This window comes from Lithobates pipiens, unplaced genomic scaffold (genome assembly GCF_037356315.1).
Source record: "Lithobates pipiens isolate NorthernLeopardFrog02 unplaced genomic scaffold, aLitPip1_a1.2 Scaffold_126, whole genome shotgun sequence".
NCBI lineage: Eukaryota > Metazoa > Chordata > Amphibia > Anura > Ranidae > Lithobates > Lithobates pipiens.
This window is the reverse complement of record NW_027507714.1, coordinates 1,455,436-1,471,515: the sequence shown is the minus strand read 5'-3', so window position 1 is coordinate 1,471,515 and position 16,080 is coordinate 1,455,436. Positions and strand designations below refer to the sequence as shown.

Sequence of the window (16,080 nt, the reverse complement as noted above, 5' to 3'; positions counted from 1 at the left end):
TATTGTGAGGTCACCTGTCCCGTATTTGTATATTGTGGGGTCACCAGTCTGGTGTTTATATATTGTGGGGTCACCAGACCGGTGTATATATATTGTGGGGTCACCAGTCCGGTATTTATATATTGTGGGGTCACCAGTCCGGTGTGTATATATTGTGGGGTCACCAGACCGGTGTGTATATATTGTGGGGTCACCAGACCGGTGTGTATATATTGTGGGGTCACCAGTCCGGTATTTGTATATTGTGAGGTCACCAGTCCGGTATTTATATATTGTGGGGTCACCAGTCCGGTATTTGTATATTGTGAGGTCACCAGTCCGGTATTTATATATTGTGGGGTCACCAGTCCGGTATTTATATATTGTGGGGTCACCAGTCCGGTATTTATATATTGTGGGGTCACCAGTCTGGTATTTATATATTGTGGGGTCACCAGTCCGGTATTTATATATTGTGGGGTCACCAGTCCGGTATTTATATATTGTGGGGTCACCAGTCCGGTATTTATATATTGTGGGGTCACCAGTCCGGTATTTATATATTGTGGGGTCACCAGTCCGGTATTTATATATTGTGGGGTCACCAGTCCAGTATTTATATATTGTGGGGTCACCAGTCCGGTATTTGTATATTGTGGGGTCACCAGTCCGGTATTTATATATTGTGGGGTCACCAGTCCGGTATTTATATATTGTGGGGTCACCAGTCTGGTATTTATATATTGTGGGGTCACCAGTCCGGTATTTGTATATTGTGGGGTCACCAGTCCGGTATTTATATATTGTGGGGTCACCAGTCCGGTATTTATATATTGTGGGGTCACCAGTCTGGTATTTATATATTGGGGGTCACCAGTCCGGTATTTATATATTGTGGGGTCACCAGTCTGGTATTTATATATTGGGGGTCACCAGTCCGGTATTTATAAATTGTGGGGTCACCAGTCCGGTATTTATATATTGTGGGGTCACAGTCTGGTATTTATATATTGTGGGGTCACCAGTCCGGTATTTATATATTGTGGGGTCACCAGTCTGGTATTTATATATTGTGGGGTCACCAGTCTGGTATTTATATATTGTGGGGTCACCAGTCCGGTATTTATATATTGTGGGGTCACCAGTCCGGTATTTATATAATGAAATCATATCCCCTCTCAGGCGTCTCTTCTCCAGAGAGAATAAGTTCAGAGCTCACAACCTTTCCTCATATCTAATATCCTCCAGACCCTTTATTAGCTTTGTTGCCCTTCTTTGTAGTCGCTCCATTTCCAGTACATCCTTCCTGAGGACTGGTGCCCAGAACTGGACAGTATACTCCAGGTGCGGCCGGACCAGAGTCTTGTAGAGGGGAGAATTATCCTTTTATCTCTGGAGTTGATCCCTTTTTAATGCCAATATTCTGTTTGCTTTGTTAGCAGCAGCTTGGCATTGCTGAGCCCATCATCTACTAGGACCCCCAGGTCCTCCATCCTACATCCCCCCAGAGGTTCCCCTCCCCCCAGGTCCTCCTCCATCCTAGACCCCCCCCAGAGGTTCCCCTCCCCCCAGGTCCTTCTCCATCCTACATCCCCCCAGAGGTTCCCCTCCCCCCAGGTCCTTCTCCATCCTAGATCCCCCCAGAGGTTCCCCTCCCCCCAGGTCCTTCTCCATCCTACATCCCCCCAGAGGTTCCCCTCCCCCCAGGTCCTTCTCCATCCTAGACCCCCCCCAGAGGTTCCCCTCCCCCCAGGTCCTTCTCCATCCTACATCCCCCCAGAGGTTCCCCTCCCCCCAGGTCCTTCTCCATCCTACATCCCCCCAGAGGTTCCCCTCCCCCCAGGTCCTTCTCCATCCTAGATCCCCCCAGAGGTTCCCCTCCCCCCAGGTCCTTCTCCATCCTACATCCCCCCAGAGGTTCCCCTCCCCCCAGGTCCTCCTCCATCCTACATCCCCCCAGAGGTTCCCCTCCCCCCAGGTCCTCCTCCATCCTACATCCCCCCCAGAGGTTCCCCTCCCCCCAGGTCCTCCTCCATCCTACATCCCCCCAGAGGTTCCCCTCCCCCCAGGTCCTCCTCCATCCTACATCCCCCCCAGAGGTTCCCCTCCCCCCAGGTCCTCCTCCATCCTACATCCCCCCCAGAGGTTCCCCTCCCCCTAGTGAGTATGTTTCATTTATTCTAATATTATCACCTTTATCTGTAGGCAATAAATGAATCAAGATTTAATGTTTACCTGTTCAAATATGTTGTAAAAGTCCAAAAAACGTTCACAGATGATACTTTTTCAGATCGTTTACATCAGACTGACTGTCCTTTTTATAACTTTTAATGATCTCCGGAACTCACCTATAGGATTGCTAAAAATACTCTGAAAGCCGACATCACAGATGAGCCGTGTGAACTGCCTGGGGACCGCCTGATATAACTGGACAGTTTTCTTATTTGTCTCCTTTTTGGACTGGAATATTTTTGAGAGATATCTGTTGTGGATGCACTCCATCTGGAAAATGATGCAGATGATATAATATACAATCTTTGTATTACAAATAAACATTTAATGCATGACAAAGGATTCCCAGAGCACTTCATTAATATGCATTTCACATTTCCCTCTTTGAAGAGCGATAAATGCCGGCCATCATTCTCACATACTCAGTACAAGAACAAGCAGAAGTGTTTCAATTGCATTACCTTGACCAGTGTAAGTCGGTCTTTTTTAAATTTCTTAACATAGTCCTGGAATTCCTGACTCTTAGGATCCACAAGAACCACCGACGAGGGCCAATCGATAGGACTGTGCTTCTTCTGGCCAGCCTTGGAACTGGTAAATAAAGCTGCAGAAAGAAAACAATGTTACTGAGGTCCAGGCATATACGGACCATAGACAGATGTCGCTCTGTTCACCTCTCTCAATGTACAATATCTATTGAGGAACATAGGAAGTCTTATGTCCTGTACACACGATTGGAATTTCCGACGGGAAATGTTGGATGCGAGCTTGTTGTCGGAAAGTCTGACCGTGTGTACGCTCCATCGAACATTTGCTGTTGGAATTTCGGCCAACAAATGTTTGAGAGCAGGTTCTCAAATTTTCCGACAACAAAACTTGTTGTCAGAAAGTCCGATCGTGTGTACACAAGTCCATCGCAAAAAAGTTCACGCCTGCTCGAAATCAAGCAGAAGAGCCGCACTGGCTATTGAACTTCTTTTTTCTCGGCTCGTCGTACGTGTTGTACGTCACCGCATCCTTGGCGTTCAGGTACTCAATTTTTCTAGGATTAGAAGTTTTTTTTCTTTCTTTCCCAGACATCGTCTAAAATGGAAGGGGGAGTATGTAGCGCTGGTTCCTAAAGAGCTGTGTTTTTCTCTATTTAAGGCTCCTAGAACTGCAGTTGGGTTTTGGGTTTAATTATACCAAGTTATGGTTTCAGTACCAGTCTAGCTGGATTGCACTGTGTTCTGCTTGGCCACAGGTGGCGCTGTCATCACTGGCAAGTGTGAGAACCTAGTTCAGCCGGGCGCATTGAGTGTCACTTTTCTCCGAACCAGCCCAGTGGGCGTGTCATCTTGCTGTGCATTCTGGGAGAGGGTACTTAAGGTACTGACATCACGCGCTTCTCGGTTCCAGTCCAGAAGATCTGTGTTTGGTCCCGGTCCTCCTGACCAGCCCCCAGGACCCTCATGGCCTGGAGTGCGGATCCATCCAATTCCGAGTCTCTGGGCTGGCTAGCCCGAGGCAAAGTAACTGGAGGGAGGATTCGGAGGTGGTCCGGTGCCGTCTCATCTGTGGAGAGGCCCAGCAACTGAGGAAGCAACCAGGGGTGGACTCGCTGAAGGCTGGCTTCTCAGAAAGAGCCTGGAGGCTTTGTTGAAAGACCCCAAGTGAATCCACACTTGTATGGTATCGCCAGACCGGCTGTGAGATACTGGTACTGTATGAGGGCTCTCTAAATTGGTCTACACCCTTCAGTTAACTAGAAGTGTTCTACAACAAGTCTGTGGCAGAAGCTTTATTCAACCAGTGAATACAATGATTAGTGCTGCTAACTATAGCTGGCAGCACTGATTGTTTCGGGGAAAACCTGACAGGCTGGTTGTACTCAAGTCGGTTAATAGGTTGACTTGTGTAAAACTAGCTACCCCATACATAGATCGACTATGGATGGTCTCTGCTTAATTGGTAATTTCAATCCATATATGGCCCGATTAACCACTACGCAGTCCCTAATCATCCTTCCACAAACCTTTAAATTTTTCCTTCCCAGATTACTTCATCCTCCTCTCCTATACATAGTGCCCACTGTCATACTCTCCACACTCCTCTCCTATACATAACGCCCACTGTCATATTCTACACACTCCTCTCTTGTACATAGTGCCCACTGTCATACACTTCTCTCCTGTACATAGTGCCCACTGTTGTACCCTCCACACTCCTGTCCTATACATAGTGCCCACCGTCATACCCTCCACACTCCTCTCCTGTACATACTACTCACTGTCATACCCTCCACACTCCTCTCCTATACATAGTGCCTACTGTCATACCTCCAACACTTCTCTCCTATACATAGTGCCCACTGTCATATCCTACACACTCCTCTCTTGTACATAGTGCCCGCTGTCATACCCTCCACACTCCTGTCCTATACATAGTGCCCACCGTCATACCCTCCACACTCCTCTCCTGTACATACTACTCACTGTCATACCCTCCACACTCCTCTCATATACATAGTGCCCACTGTCATACCCTCCACACTTCTCTCCTATACATAGTGCCCACTGTCATACCTCCAACACTTCTCTCCTATACATAGTGCCCACTGTCATATCCTACACACTCCTCTCTTGTACATAGTGCCCACTGTCATACCCTCCACACTTCTCTCCTATATATAGTGCCCACTGTCATACCTCCAACACTTCTCTCCTATACATAGTGCCCACTGTCATATCCTACACACTCCTCTCTTGTACATAGTGCCCACTGTCATACCCTCCACACTCCTCTCATATACATAGTGCCCACTGTCATACCCTCCACACTTCTCTCCTATACATAGTGCCCACTGTCATATCCTACACACTCCTCTCTTGTACATAGTGCCCGCTGTCATACCCTCCACACTCCTCTCATATACATAGTGCCCACTGTCATACCCTCCACACTTCTCTCCTATACATAGTGCCCACTGTCATACCTCCAACACTTCTCTCCTATACATAGTGCCCACTGTCATATCCTACACACTCCTCTCTTGTACATAGTGCCCACTGTCATACCCTCCACACTTCTCTCCTATACATAGTGCCCACTGTCATACCTCCAACACTTCTCTCCTATACATAGTGCCCACTGTCATATCCTACACACTCCTCTCTTGTACATAGTGCCCACTGTCATACCCTCCACACTTCTCTCCTATACATAGTGCCCACTGTCATAACCTCCACACTTCTCTCCTGTACATAGTGCCCACTGTCATACCCTCCACATTTGCCTACCCTTTTTTGCAAATAAAAATCCCAAAAGCGAATCCAGTGTCAGTTTCTACAATTCTTTGGGCCATCTGCCTCGGGAAACCCCTAGATGTACACGAGGTCAATAAGGTGACGGTAAGCCCAGCAAATCAGCCGGGGGGTGGGGGGGGTCAGTGCTACAGGAGTAATCACTGTTAAACCTAAGCTTAGGAGAAACCCAAATGATGAAAAGACTACAAATTAGCCAATTAGATACCACCTAGCACAACGAAATTTACTAGCAGCCCTATTTTGGACAAGGGTGCTATATTTGGCTCACCTATACAGGTACCATCAGGAATGATAGAGAGCCAGACCTCCAGGAAAAGGGAAATCTCCTGATGATGAACCAGGGCGGACAGAGGGAAGGACAAACTATTTGCTGATTGACAAATAAATTGTCAATTTTTTGATTGGCTCAAAAAAAACGGCTTTATTGTTGAACAAAGTCCATAAGAACAACCACAACTGATCAGGCAGGAGAGGGAAAAGACAGACGCGTTTCACATGGAAATTCATGATTTCTGAATAGCACATATGAACAGCAGGAACTACCTTAGGCAGGAAGGAAACTCTGGGCCTCAATACCACCTTGTCCTTGTGTAAGACTAAAAAGGGTTCTTTACAGGTTCAGCAGCCAGCACTTACCTTGCAAAGGTCATGGCAACATGAAACGCAACCTTGTGAATGAGAGGGGAGGGGGGAGATATCCTTTTTTGGTTCCAAGGTCAGTGCGGCCCCCCTAAAGTCTGGAGGACAATAAACTGGCCCATTGTTTAGAAAGTTTAGAGACCCCTGATCAGGAAACACATGGAGCATCTGCCAGCAGTCCGATCAGGTATTACAGCCACCAGAACTAGTCTGGAGCTATGAAGATCACCAAAATGCCCTCCATCCATAGGTGTGAGCACAGGGAGTCATGGATGTGAATGAGCACACTGTGCCGATTCCCCCCCACCCCCGTCTCCCACCTGAAGTGCTGCCAGCTTCCCTTCTCTCCTCTCCCACCAGCTTCTGCAGGGGATGTTTCCTGGCCCCTTCCCTTTCTGAATGAACACAGTGAGTGATCTGTACCAGTCGCTCCCATGTTCATTCTTAACTGAAGCATAGTAAACTGTTTGTTCTATGTTTCAGTTTGTGAATGAACAGGAAGCCGCTCAGCACAGAGCACTTCCCATTCCTTTACTGTCCAGTGCAGCTGAAGCGAAAACGGGGCTGGGGAATCTGTGTCCTCAGACCCTTTCAAAAAGGTGAGACATTAGTAGTCTGTTTAGACCCTTGATATTTCACCAAAGCCCAATAGGGCTTTTAAAAAAACTTGTAAAATTTAAATAATACAAAATAATACTGTAAAAAAGAAGTTAAAAAATAAAATTGTAAGAAAAAAAAAAAAGCACTACTGACACCATCCACTGCTCTGCTAATATACACACACGTGTGTTTGTGCTCTGGGGTGCACACCCTAATGCAGTGATGGCGAACCTTGGCACCCCAGATATTTTGAAACTACATTTCCCATGATGCTCCACTACACAGAATGCATAAGTATTATGGGAAATGTAGTTCCAAAACATCTGGGGTGCCAAGGTTCACCATCACTGCCCTAATACAATAGGCTGCGCACACCAAGGGCTCCATCTCAATCCTGCAGAGCAGAAGAGGGAGTTTTAAAGAGGAAGTAAACCCTGATGAGTTTACTTCCTCTTTGATTCCCTGCAAAGGTAAAGCATAATGGACTACTATGCATCGCATCGCATCACATCGCATAGTAGTCCATTATGTGTCATTTACCTGACACAGGAGCCAGGGAAGTCACCGCTGTCCCCTGTAGTCAGGAGCATCCATCTTCTTGGTGGGTCTCGCTGCTCTGCCGCTGTCATTCGGCGAAGCCGCGATGTCACTCCCGTGCATGCGCACGGGAGCCGCCACGCGTGAAATCTTCGTCGTTGACGGTGCCGCGCTCAGTGCGCCTGCGCACCGCTGTCTACGGCGCATGCACCATAGACAGCGGCGCCTGTCTTTCAGCAAATATCTCCTAAACCGTGTAGGTTTAGGAGATATTTCTTGGACCTACAGGTAAGCCTTAAATTTAGGCTTACCTGTAGGTCAAAGTGTGTTGTAAGGGTTTACACCCACTTTAAGGCAGGAACTTCCTGCTAATGGATTGTTCCCTCAGCAAGTATCCATCTACTTTAAGTATCCAACAAGAGGAAAACCCTGGGAGCGCAGTAAGGGTAACACAGGGGGCAGCACCTTTGTGAACACTCGCAGTGCAGAGCCTGGCTGAATTCCAGGGTCACAAACTGGAGTTGCCCACAGCAAAACTATGGACCAGATGGCCCTGATGTACTGAAAAAATAGACACGTAGGCACACAACCTTGATGTCCAGAGAGGCCAGGAAGTCTCCCTGATGAAGGGAGGCTCTGACAGACCTGGTGGATTCTATGTGGAATTCCTGGGCCAGAATGAAGACATTTAGGACCTTGAGAGCCAAGATGGGGTGGATTCCCACTTTTGGTTTGGGAAATGTATACAAGTTGGAGTAGGACCCTTAGAACCATTCCCTAACAGAGACTGGGGATATAACACCCTGTTCCGGAAGACCTACAGAAACTGTACATAGATCTGCTAATCTGTGCGGTGACACCAGTGAGTTGGAAACAATTAATCAGGGAGGAGGATTGGAGTGAAATTGTAGCTTTTTGGCCCTAGAAACCACTTCCCGCACTCAGAGAAGCTGGTTATCTAAATATCCGCAAAGGTATACAGATGTCCCCCTCACTTTGGAAAGTTGGGGTTTTCCCAACTCATACATTTGACCAGTAACATTAGAGCTGAAAGAGGTACTCTCTCTCCCTAAGACTGGTTATTTAGATAAACCTTGCACTTTCTGCATTGAAAATTGCCCTTAAAATCCACAAAAAAAACTTGATCTTACTGGGGGTCTAATTACATTTGGGGCTATCTGGAGTCTCGGAGGGGGTGCACCTCTGTAGGTGACCCAAGGTAGTTCCGAGAGCAAGGAACCTAGTATTCTGTCTTTTTTTTTTAAAACGACCCAGTGTTTTCTAAAAATCTTTTTAAATCGAAAAGTGTTGATTGGAATAGGTGGTATAAAACGAAAAACGAGAAGAAAACTCTCCCCCTTCATCTCTTATTTTAGGCTTCAATAAATCATATCTTTCTCTCGAGGTGACATCAGTTATGAGCCGATTAAGATCATTAGCTGCATATCCTTTCTGTAGGAAGCGAGTTTTCAAGAACTCCGCCTCCCTCAGATAATCCTCCAGTAAGGAGCAATTCCTCCTCAATCTAAGGAATTTGCTCATAGGGACAGATCTGAGCCAGGAATCATGATGGCAACTGTCCGTCCCTATGCAAATCAAAGAAACAAAAATACTCAAGTGCAAAAATGGATATTGAGTGCAAAATAAAATTAAACCAAAAAGAGAAAAACAGCTGCTAACATTCCAAATAGGCCAGCCAACCAAGAAATAGAAATAATACAATAAATAGTGTTGCCCTATCTTCAGTAATCAGACCACTAACAAAGTGCCAAGTGCCTAATTATCAAAATTTAATATTAAAATTATCCAAATAATATATATAAAATTATCCCAAGAAAGCTATAACATATATTGAGCTTTCTTCAATATAACCACAACAACGGAAAGTGCCAAGTGCTAAATAAAAGTGCTGAATTAAAAAGTGCTTTACCGTGATCCGTGATGCGCCGGGTCCTATGGACCCGGCGGTCACGGATGCTCTCGAGTGCGCACACCTCGGGGCACGCGAGAGCAGAATTCTGGGAGGCCGTTAATTAACGGCCTCTCTGAGTTAAACAACCGCCCTGAAGCCGTTAATCGGCAATGGGCAGTTGTTAAGTGGTTAAAGCTAGATCACTAGCTATATAGGTGAGGTGAATATAGTGGTGTATACTGCAGTCAGGGCACAGACCACAACCACTACACAGCAGCAAGATAGGAAATCAGCCCAAAACGATTGGTGTGTACTGTGTTGAAGGTACACAGAACACCCACTGCTTCAGATGCAAAGTAACACACTACAGGAGGCCGCCTTAAAGGCGGCCTTATATAGTGTGGGGCGTGCACTACACAGCCTGAGCTATGATTGGCCACAGGCAGGATGCCTGTGGCCAATCATGGCTCTCCTCGCTGCCGGCGCTGCGATTGGCCAAGCATGCGGGGTCACAGTGCATGCTTGGCCAATCATCGGGCAGCAATGCACTGCGCCAACGCAGTGCATTGTGGTCCGCGCGCGCGTCACTCGAATTTTGACGCGAACGGTCAAAACGTTCGGAATCCGCCGAACGGCCAATGTTCGACTCGAACACGAAGCTCGTCCCTAACTAAGAATCTTGACTAAAGAAAAAAGGTTGGCTTTTCTCAGCAGACCACAGATGTCCATATACTCATAGCAACAAACTGAAGTAGCAGGGGTCATCCTGAGACAGCTAACAATTGTTTTTGTCGGTGTCCCATTCCCCCATTATCAGCAGTATAACCTGACAGTATAGGGCTTACCGTGTCCTTTGGTGGATGAGAGAACTTTTTCTTTGTTATTTTGCCCTTCTACTTGTGAAGGGTACCGATCACATCTAATGCTTAGCGACCTTCACTGCTCCCCTCTTATGAACCCAACAACGCCCCAACCATCACACCGCTCCCATCCGCTGCACTATGTGGAACCGGGCTAGACTGAGATGTTCATGGCCTCCTATTAGGAGATAAGGAACACTTCCTAAAACATTGTGCGAGATCTGCCAATCACAGTGAGGAAAGGGTTAGCTGCCTGTGCACCATAAGCTGCCATGATGTATCTGTTGGGAACACAGGAGGCCTGAGGATATTTAGAAGCCTCTTTGCCCATCATTCTAGCTGAGACCTCTACCTAGCTATGACCATGGACAACCTCAGCTTGGAGAACACATCTAGACGAGGAATTACAACACTGCGTTCCTCACTATACGAGCTCAAGTCCCCGACACCACCGTCTAGTAAAATGTGTTGCTGTACTTACGGCGCCTCTCCAGCCAAAACGATCCATCCCTCCCCTTTGCCGTGGGGCTCTTCATACAGATCGTATGATGGGGTTCTGAATTCAGCGTGAGGTCACTTTGGGTCACAAAGGCTTTCTCTATCTCTCGGTTGGCTTTGGCTGGATATCTCCAGGCTCCACCAGCATTTTCATAGAACCAAACCACAGCCGCCTCCACCAGCTCTTCCTCCAGCGTCACAGCGTGCTTCTCCTGAACGTTTAAGAGTAGTTGCTCCACCTTGATGACTCCTTTGATCTTTTCCTGCTGGGGACCATCAATCTCTAGAAGACACTTCCCATTACTCAGCTTCTCCTCAATGAAGACATCTGGGAAATCAGAAGATGAGAGAATATCGTGTTCCTCTTGCCCAAGCAGAAGGACGAGGTTATTGTGTATAGAGATGGGGTGAGTGTAGAGAACGTTCTCCAGCCAGGCCTTGGCCTCCTCAGCATCCTCATCACTTTCTGCATTAATTATCAAACATGGGATTTTTGAATCACGTGAATTAGAAGAGGCGTCACCGATATCAGGTGTGGGATCTGTAAGAGGAAAACAGCAACAATGTAACTGCCATTTACTGAGATTCAACTATATAAGAACCGGGATCATAAGCAACGTTATATTGCAACAGCAACCAATCAGCTTCCAGCTACAACTGCTGCAGTCTGGCACTGAAAGGTTTCACATTGGTTAGAAATAGAAAGAAACTTTTTTTTTCTGTCGGCACACTTCCATAGAATTCCTTCCTGACAGACATTCGTTTTATCTGGATGCTAGTTATAATGGCTTCCTAAACTGCTCAGGAAATGAGACCTCCCCAGCAGATCTCCCCGTAGTAAGGGACACACAGTGTCGGGGGTCAGTAGTAAGGGACACACAGTGTCGGCGGTCAGTAGTAAGGGACACACAGTGTCGGGGGTCAGTAGTAAGGGACACACAGTGTCGGCGTTCAGTAGTAAGGGACACACAGTGTCGGGGGTCAGTAGTAAGGGACACACAGTGTCGGGGGTCAGTAGTAAGGGACACACAGTGTCGGCGGTCAGTAGTAAGGGACACACAGTGTCGGCGGTCAGTAGTAAGGGACACACAGTGTCGGCGGTCAGTAGTAAGGGACACACAGTGTCGGGGGTCAGTAGTAAGGGACACACAGTGTCGGCGGTCAGTAGTAAGGGACACACAGTGTCGGCGGTCAGTAGTAAGGGACACACAGTGTCGGCGGTCAGTAGTAAGGGACACACAGTGTCGGCGGTCAGTAGTAAGGGACACACAGTGTCGGCGGTCAGTAGTAAGGGACACACAGTGTCGGCGGTCAGTAGTAAGGGACACACAGTGTCGGCGGTCAGTAGTAAGGGACACACAGTGTCGGCGGTCAGTAGTAAGGGACACACCGTGTCGGCGGTCAGTAGTAAGGGACACACCGTGTCGGGGGTCAGTAGTAAGGGACACACAGTGTCGGCGGTCAGTAGTAAGGGACACACAGTGTCGGCGGTCAGTAGTAAGGGACACACAGTGTCGGCGGTCAGTAGTAAGGGACACACAGTGTCGGCGGTCAGTAGTAAGGGACACACAGTGTCGGCGGTCAGTAGTAAGGGACACACAGTGTCGGCGGTCAGTAGTAAGGGACACACAGTGTCGGCGGTCAGTAGTAAGGGACACACAGTGTCGGCGGTCAGTAGTAAGGGACACACAGTGTCGGCGGTCAGTAGTAAGGGACACACAGCGTCGGCGGTCAGTAGTAAGGGACACACAGCGTCGGCGGTCAGTAGTAAGGGACACACAGCGTCGGCGGTCAGTAGTAAGGGACACACAGCGTCGGCGGTCAGTAGTAAGGGACACACAGCGTCGGCGGTCAGTAGTAAGGGACACACAGCGTCGGCGGTCAGTAGTAAGGGACACACAGCGTCGGCGGTCAGTAGTAAGGGACACACAGCGTCGGCGGTCAGTAGTAAGGGACACACAGTGTCGGGGTTCAGTAATAATAAAAAAAAAATTCCAAGAATCTCCATAATAATTCCACAAACTGTCACCTGATTTCTGAGATTGGTAGTGGCAACCAAGTGTGTCATCTTCCTTCATATGGTGGGCGGGGCTAGCAGGACTGTGATTGGCTTTTGCAGTGGCCACTGACAGTCCTCCTCCTGGAAACAGGGACCCCCCCCCTTAGAACTGCACCCAATCTCTTCTCCATCAGAACAGCTAATGATTGAAGCTACAGCAAAGTTAGAGAACCAATCAATGTTTCCCATCTTGTACAATGTGTGGGGACGCAGTGCCTCCCCCGCAGTGCCTCCCCCGCAGTGCCGGTGCGGTGTGAGGAATTTTGAGATTGGAATTCATTAATGTCTCGCTGACACTTCCCTGCGCTGCTGATGTGGAGGGAGACGAGTGCCGGCAAAATAGGCTTTGTGTGCCGCTTGTGGCACCAGTGCCGGGGGTTGCCTACCCCTGTGATGGACCACATAATTGTGATGTGGAAGGAAAATGATAAATGATACAAATAAATATGTGAAAAGTGTGGGGGGGGAAGGGGCATTTGTATGGCACCCCCTTTACTCTGATACCCCTAGCTAAAATCTAGAGGAACCAATTGCCTTCAAAGTCCACCTGTGTGTCATTTAATCTCAGTATAAATACAGCCCTCAGAGGCTTGTTAGCGAACCTTAGTGAACAAACAGCATCATGAAGGAACACACCAAGGAACACACCAGACAGGTCAGGGATGACGTTGTGGAGAAGTATAAAGCAGGGGGTACTGGTAGGTGTGGGCTGCATGAAATGCTTCAAATCTTCTTTGTTAATATGATTGCTTATTAGGGATGAGCCGAGCACCCCCCCCCCCCCCCCCCCGGTTTGGTTCGCACCAGAACCTTCAAACGGACCAAAAATTCGTACGAACTTTAGAACCCTATTAAAGTCTATGGGACTCGAACATTCGAAATCAAAAGTGCTAATTTTAAAGGCTAATATGCAAGATATGCAACAGACAACACCAGCAATAAGGGGTATCTTCAGGTGTATACTGTGCTGGAGGCACACAACACCCACTTAAACTCCGGCAGATGCCTGTATTAGAGAACACCAGCAATAAATCGTAGATACAGGTGTATACTGTGCTGTGCTGGAGGCACACAACACCCACTTTAACTCCGGCAGATGCCTGTATTAGAGAACTCCAGCAATAAAGGGTAGATACAGGTGTATACCATGCTGGAGGCACACAACACCCACTAACTCCTGCAGATGCTTGTATTAGAGAACTCCAGCAATAAAGGGTAGATACAGGTGTATACCATGCTGGAGGCACACAACACCCACTAACTCCTGCAGATGCTTGTATTAGAGAACTCCAGCAATAAAGGGTAGATACAGGTGTATACCATGCTGGAGGCACACAACACCCACTAACTCCTGCAGATTCCTGTATTAGAGAACTCCAGCAATAAAGGGTAGATACAGGTGTATACCATGCTGGAGGCACACAACACCCACTAACTCCTGCAGATGCCTGTATTAGAGAACTCCAGCAATAAAGGGTAGATACAGGTGTATACCATGCTGGAGGCACACAACACCCACTAACTCCTGAAGATGCCTGTATTAGAGAACTCCAGCAAAAAAGGGTAGATACAGGTATATACTGTGCTGGAGGCACACAACACCCACTAACTCCTGCAGATGGCTGTATTAGAGAACTCCAGCAATAAAGGGTAGATACAGGTGTATACCATGCTGGAGGCACACAACCCCCACTAACTCCTGCAGATGCCTGTATTAGAGAACTCCAGCAATAAAGGATAGATACAGGTGTATACCATGCTGGAGGCACACAACACCCACTAACTCCTGCAGATGCCTGTATTAGAGAACTCCAGCAATAAAGGGTAGATACAGGTGTATACCATGCTGGAGGCACACAACACCCACTAACTCCTGCAGATTCCTGTATTAGAGAACTCCAGCAAAAAAGGGTAGATACAGGTATATACTGTGCTGGAGGCACACAACACCCACTAACTCCTGCAGATGCCTGTATTAGAGAACTCCAGCAATAAAGGGTAGATACAGGTGTATACCATGCTGGAGGCACACAACCCCCACTAACTCCTGCAGATGGCTGTATTAGAGAACTCCAGCAATAAAGGGTAGATACAGGTGTATACCATGCTGGAGGCACACAACCCCCACTAACTCCTGCAGATGCCTGTATTAGAGAACTCCAGCAATAAAGGGTAGATACAGGTGTATACCATGCTGGAGGCACACAACACCCACTAACTCCTGCAGAAGCCTGAGAAAAGAACACACTGTCCCTGCCTATCTTGCTCTTTCTCTGCACGCCGGAACACACTACACAAGGTCGCTACGCTGCCAGCCTTATATAGTGTGGGGCGTGTACTAAACCCCCTGAGCTATGATTGGCCACAGGCATCCTGCCTGTGGCCAATCATGGCTCTCCTCGCTGCCGACGCTGTGATTGGCCAAGCATGCGGGGTCACAGTGCATGCTTGGCCGATCATGAGCCAGCAATGCACTGCGATGGCGTAGTGTATTGTGGGCTGTTTGTGCCACACGAATTTGGTGCGAACGGCCCACAAAGTTCTGAATTCGCCGAACAGACGATGTTCGAGTAACACCGAGCTCATCCCTAGTTACTTATATGACTTAGACCGCCTATAGTAATAAGTATAAGTTCCCTTTCTATCTACTCTCTTGCAGGCCCCATTTAGGTGATTGGGCACCATGTTGGTTTGATTGTAACGATCTTTCTTGGCCTCTCAGTAGAGAGTAGGCTGCTTTATTATCATTGATGCCTTATATGGCTTTTCTTACAGACTAATGTTGAAACGCAGCCCCAGTGATCTCTTCTTTACCTGGATATTGCCACAAGATATACACATCGTGATTTAGATATTCAGTAAGTGTGATTACTTTATTTTAGTTGAATATCTTACACACCATAGTCGGCATTCTATATATAGGAATTGCATTACCCGGCTTATCTGGTTGTTTTGATGCCTGGCCAGGGAGTTCTTCTCTACGTTTGTTTTGGTGCTGACAAGGTGAATACACCCCTAACATGCTATTTTAGAGTCCAATGTGGTCTTGTTATTATACATGTGTTAATGTTTTATATCAGGGATATGCAATTATCGGACCTCCAGCTGTTGCAGAACTACAAGTCCCATGAGGCATTGCAAGACTCTGACAACCACAAGGATGACACCCAGAGGCAGAGGCATGATGGGACTTGTAGTTTTGCAACAGCTGGAGGTCTGCTAATTGCAGATCCCTGTTTTATATGGACATACGATATCATTTTTCTGTTTTAGATAGTGAGACCTGTTTCTTTCCAAACTACCCCTGCATGTGTCCTGATGAACTGAACTAGCAAAACGCGTTGACGCACAGCAGCTCACTTATCTTACATGTTGTAACAATCTTTTTGTCTGCTCATGTTTTTTACATTTTTAGACGTATGTTTTAAACTTTATGTTTTTTGCACATATTTTTCTTTT

At 47.4% G+C, this 16,080-nt stretch overlaps 1 protein-coding gene across 1 annotated transcript in view; it reads right to left on the bottom strand.

Moving 5' to 3' along the window:
• Nucleotides 1–16,080, bottom strand: part of LOC143973867 (protein mono-ADP-ribosyltransferase PARP9-like) — a 77,701-nt gene that overhangs the window by 10,188 nt on the left and 51,433 nt on the right. Inside the window, exons 5-7 of the mRNA XM_077474738.1 lie at nt 10,546–11,103; nt 2,673–2,815; nt 2,328–2,481 (exon numbers count right to left, since the gene is read on the bottom strand). Coding sequence (XP_077330864.1) covers nt 2,328–2,481; nt 2,673–2,815; nt 10,546–11,103 — 855 coding nt within the window. The remainder of the gene's footprint in view (nt 1–2,327; nt 2,482–2,672; nt 2,816–10,545; nt 11,104–16,080) is intronic.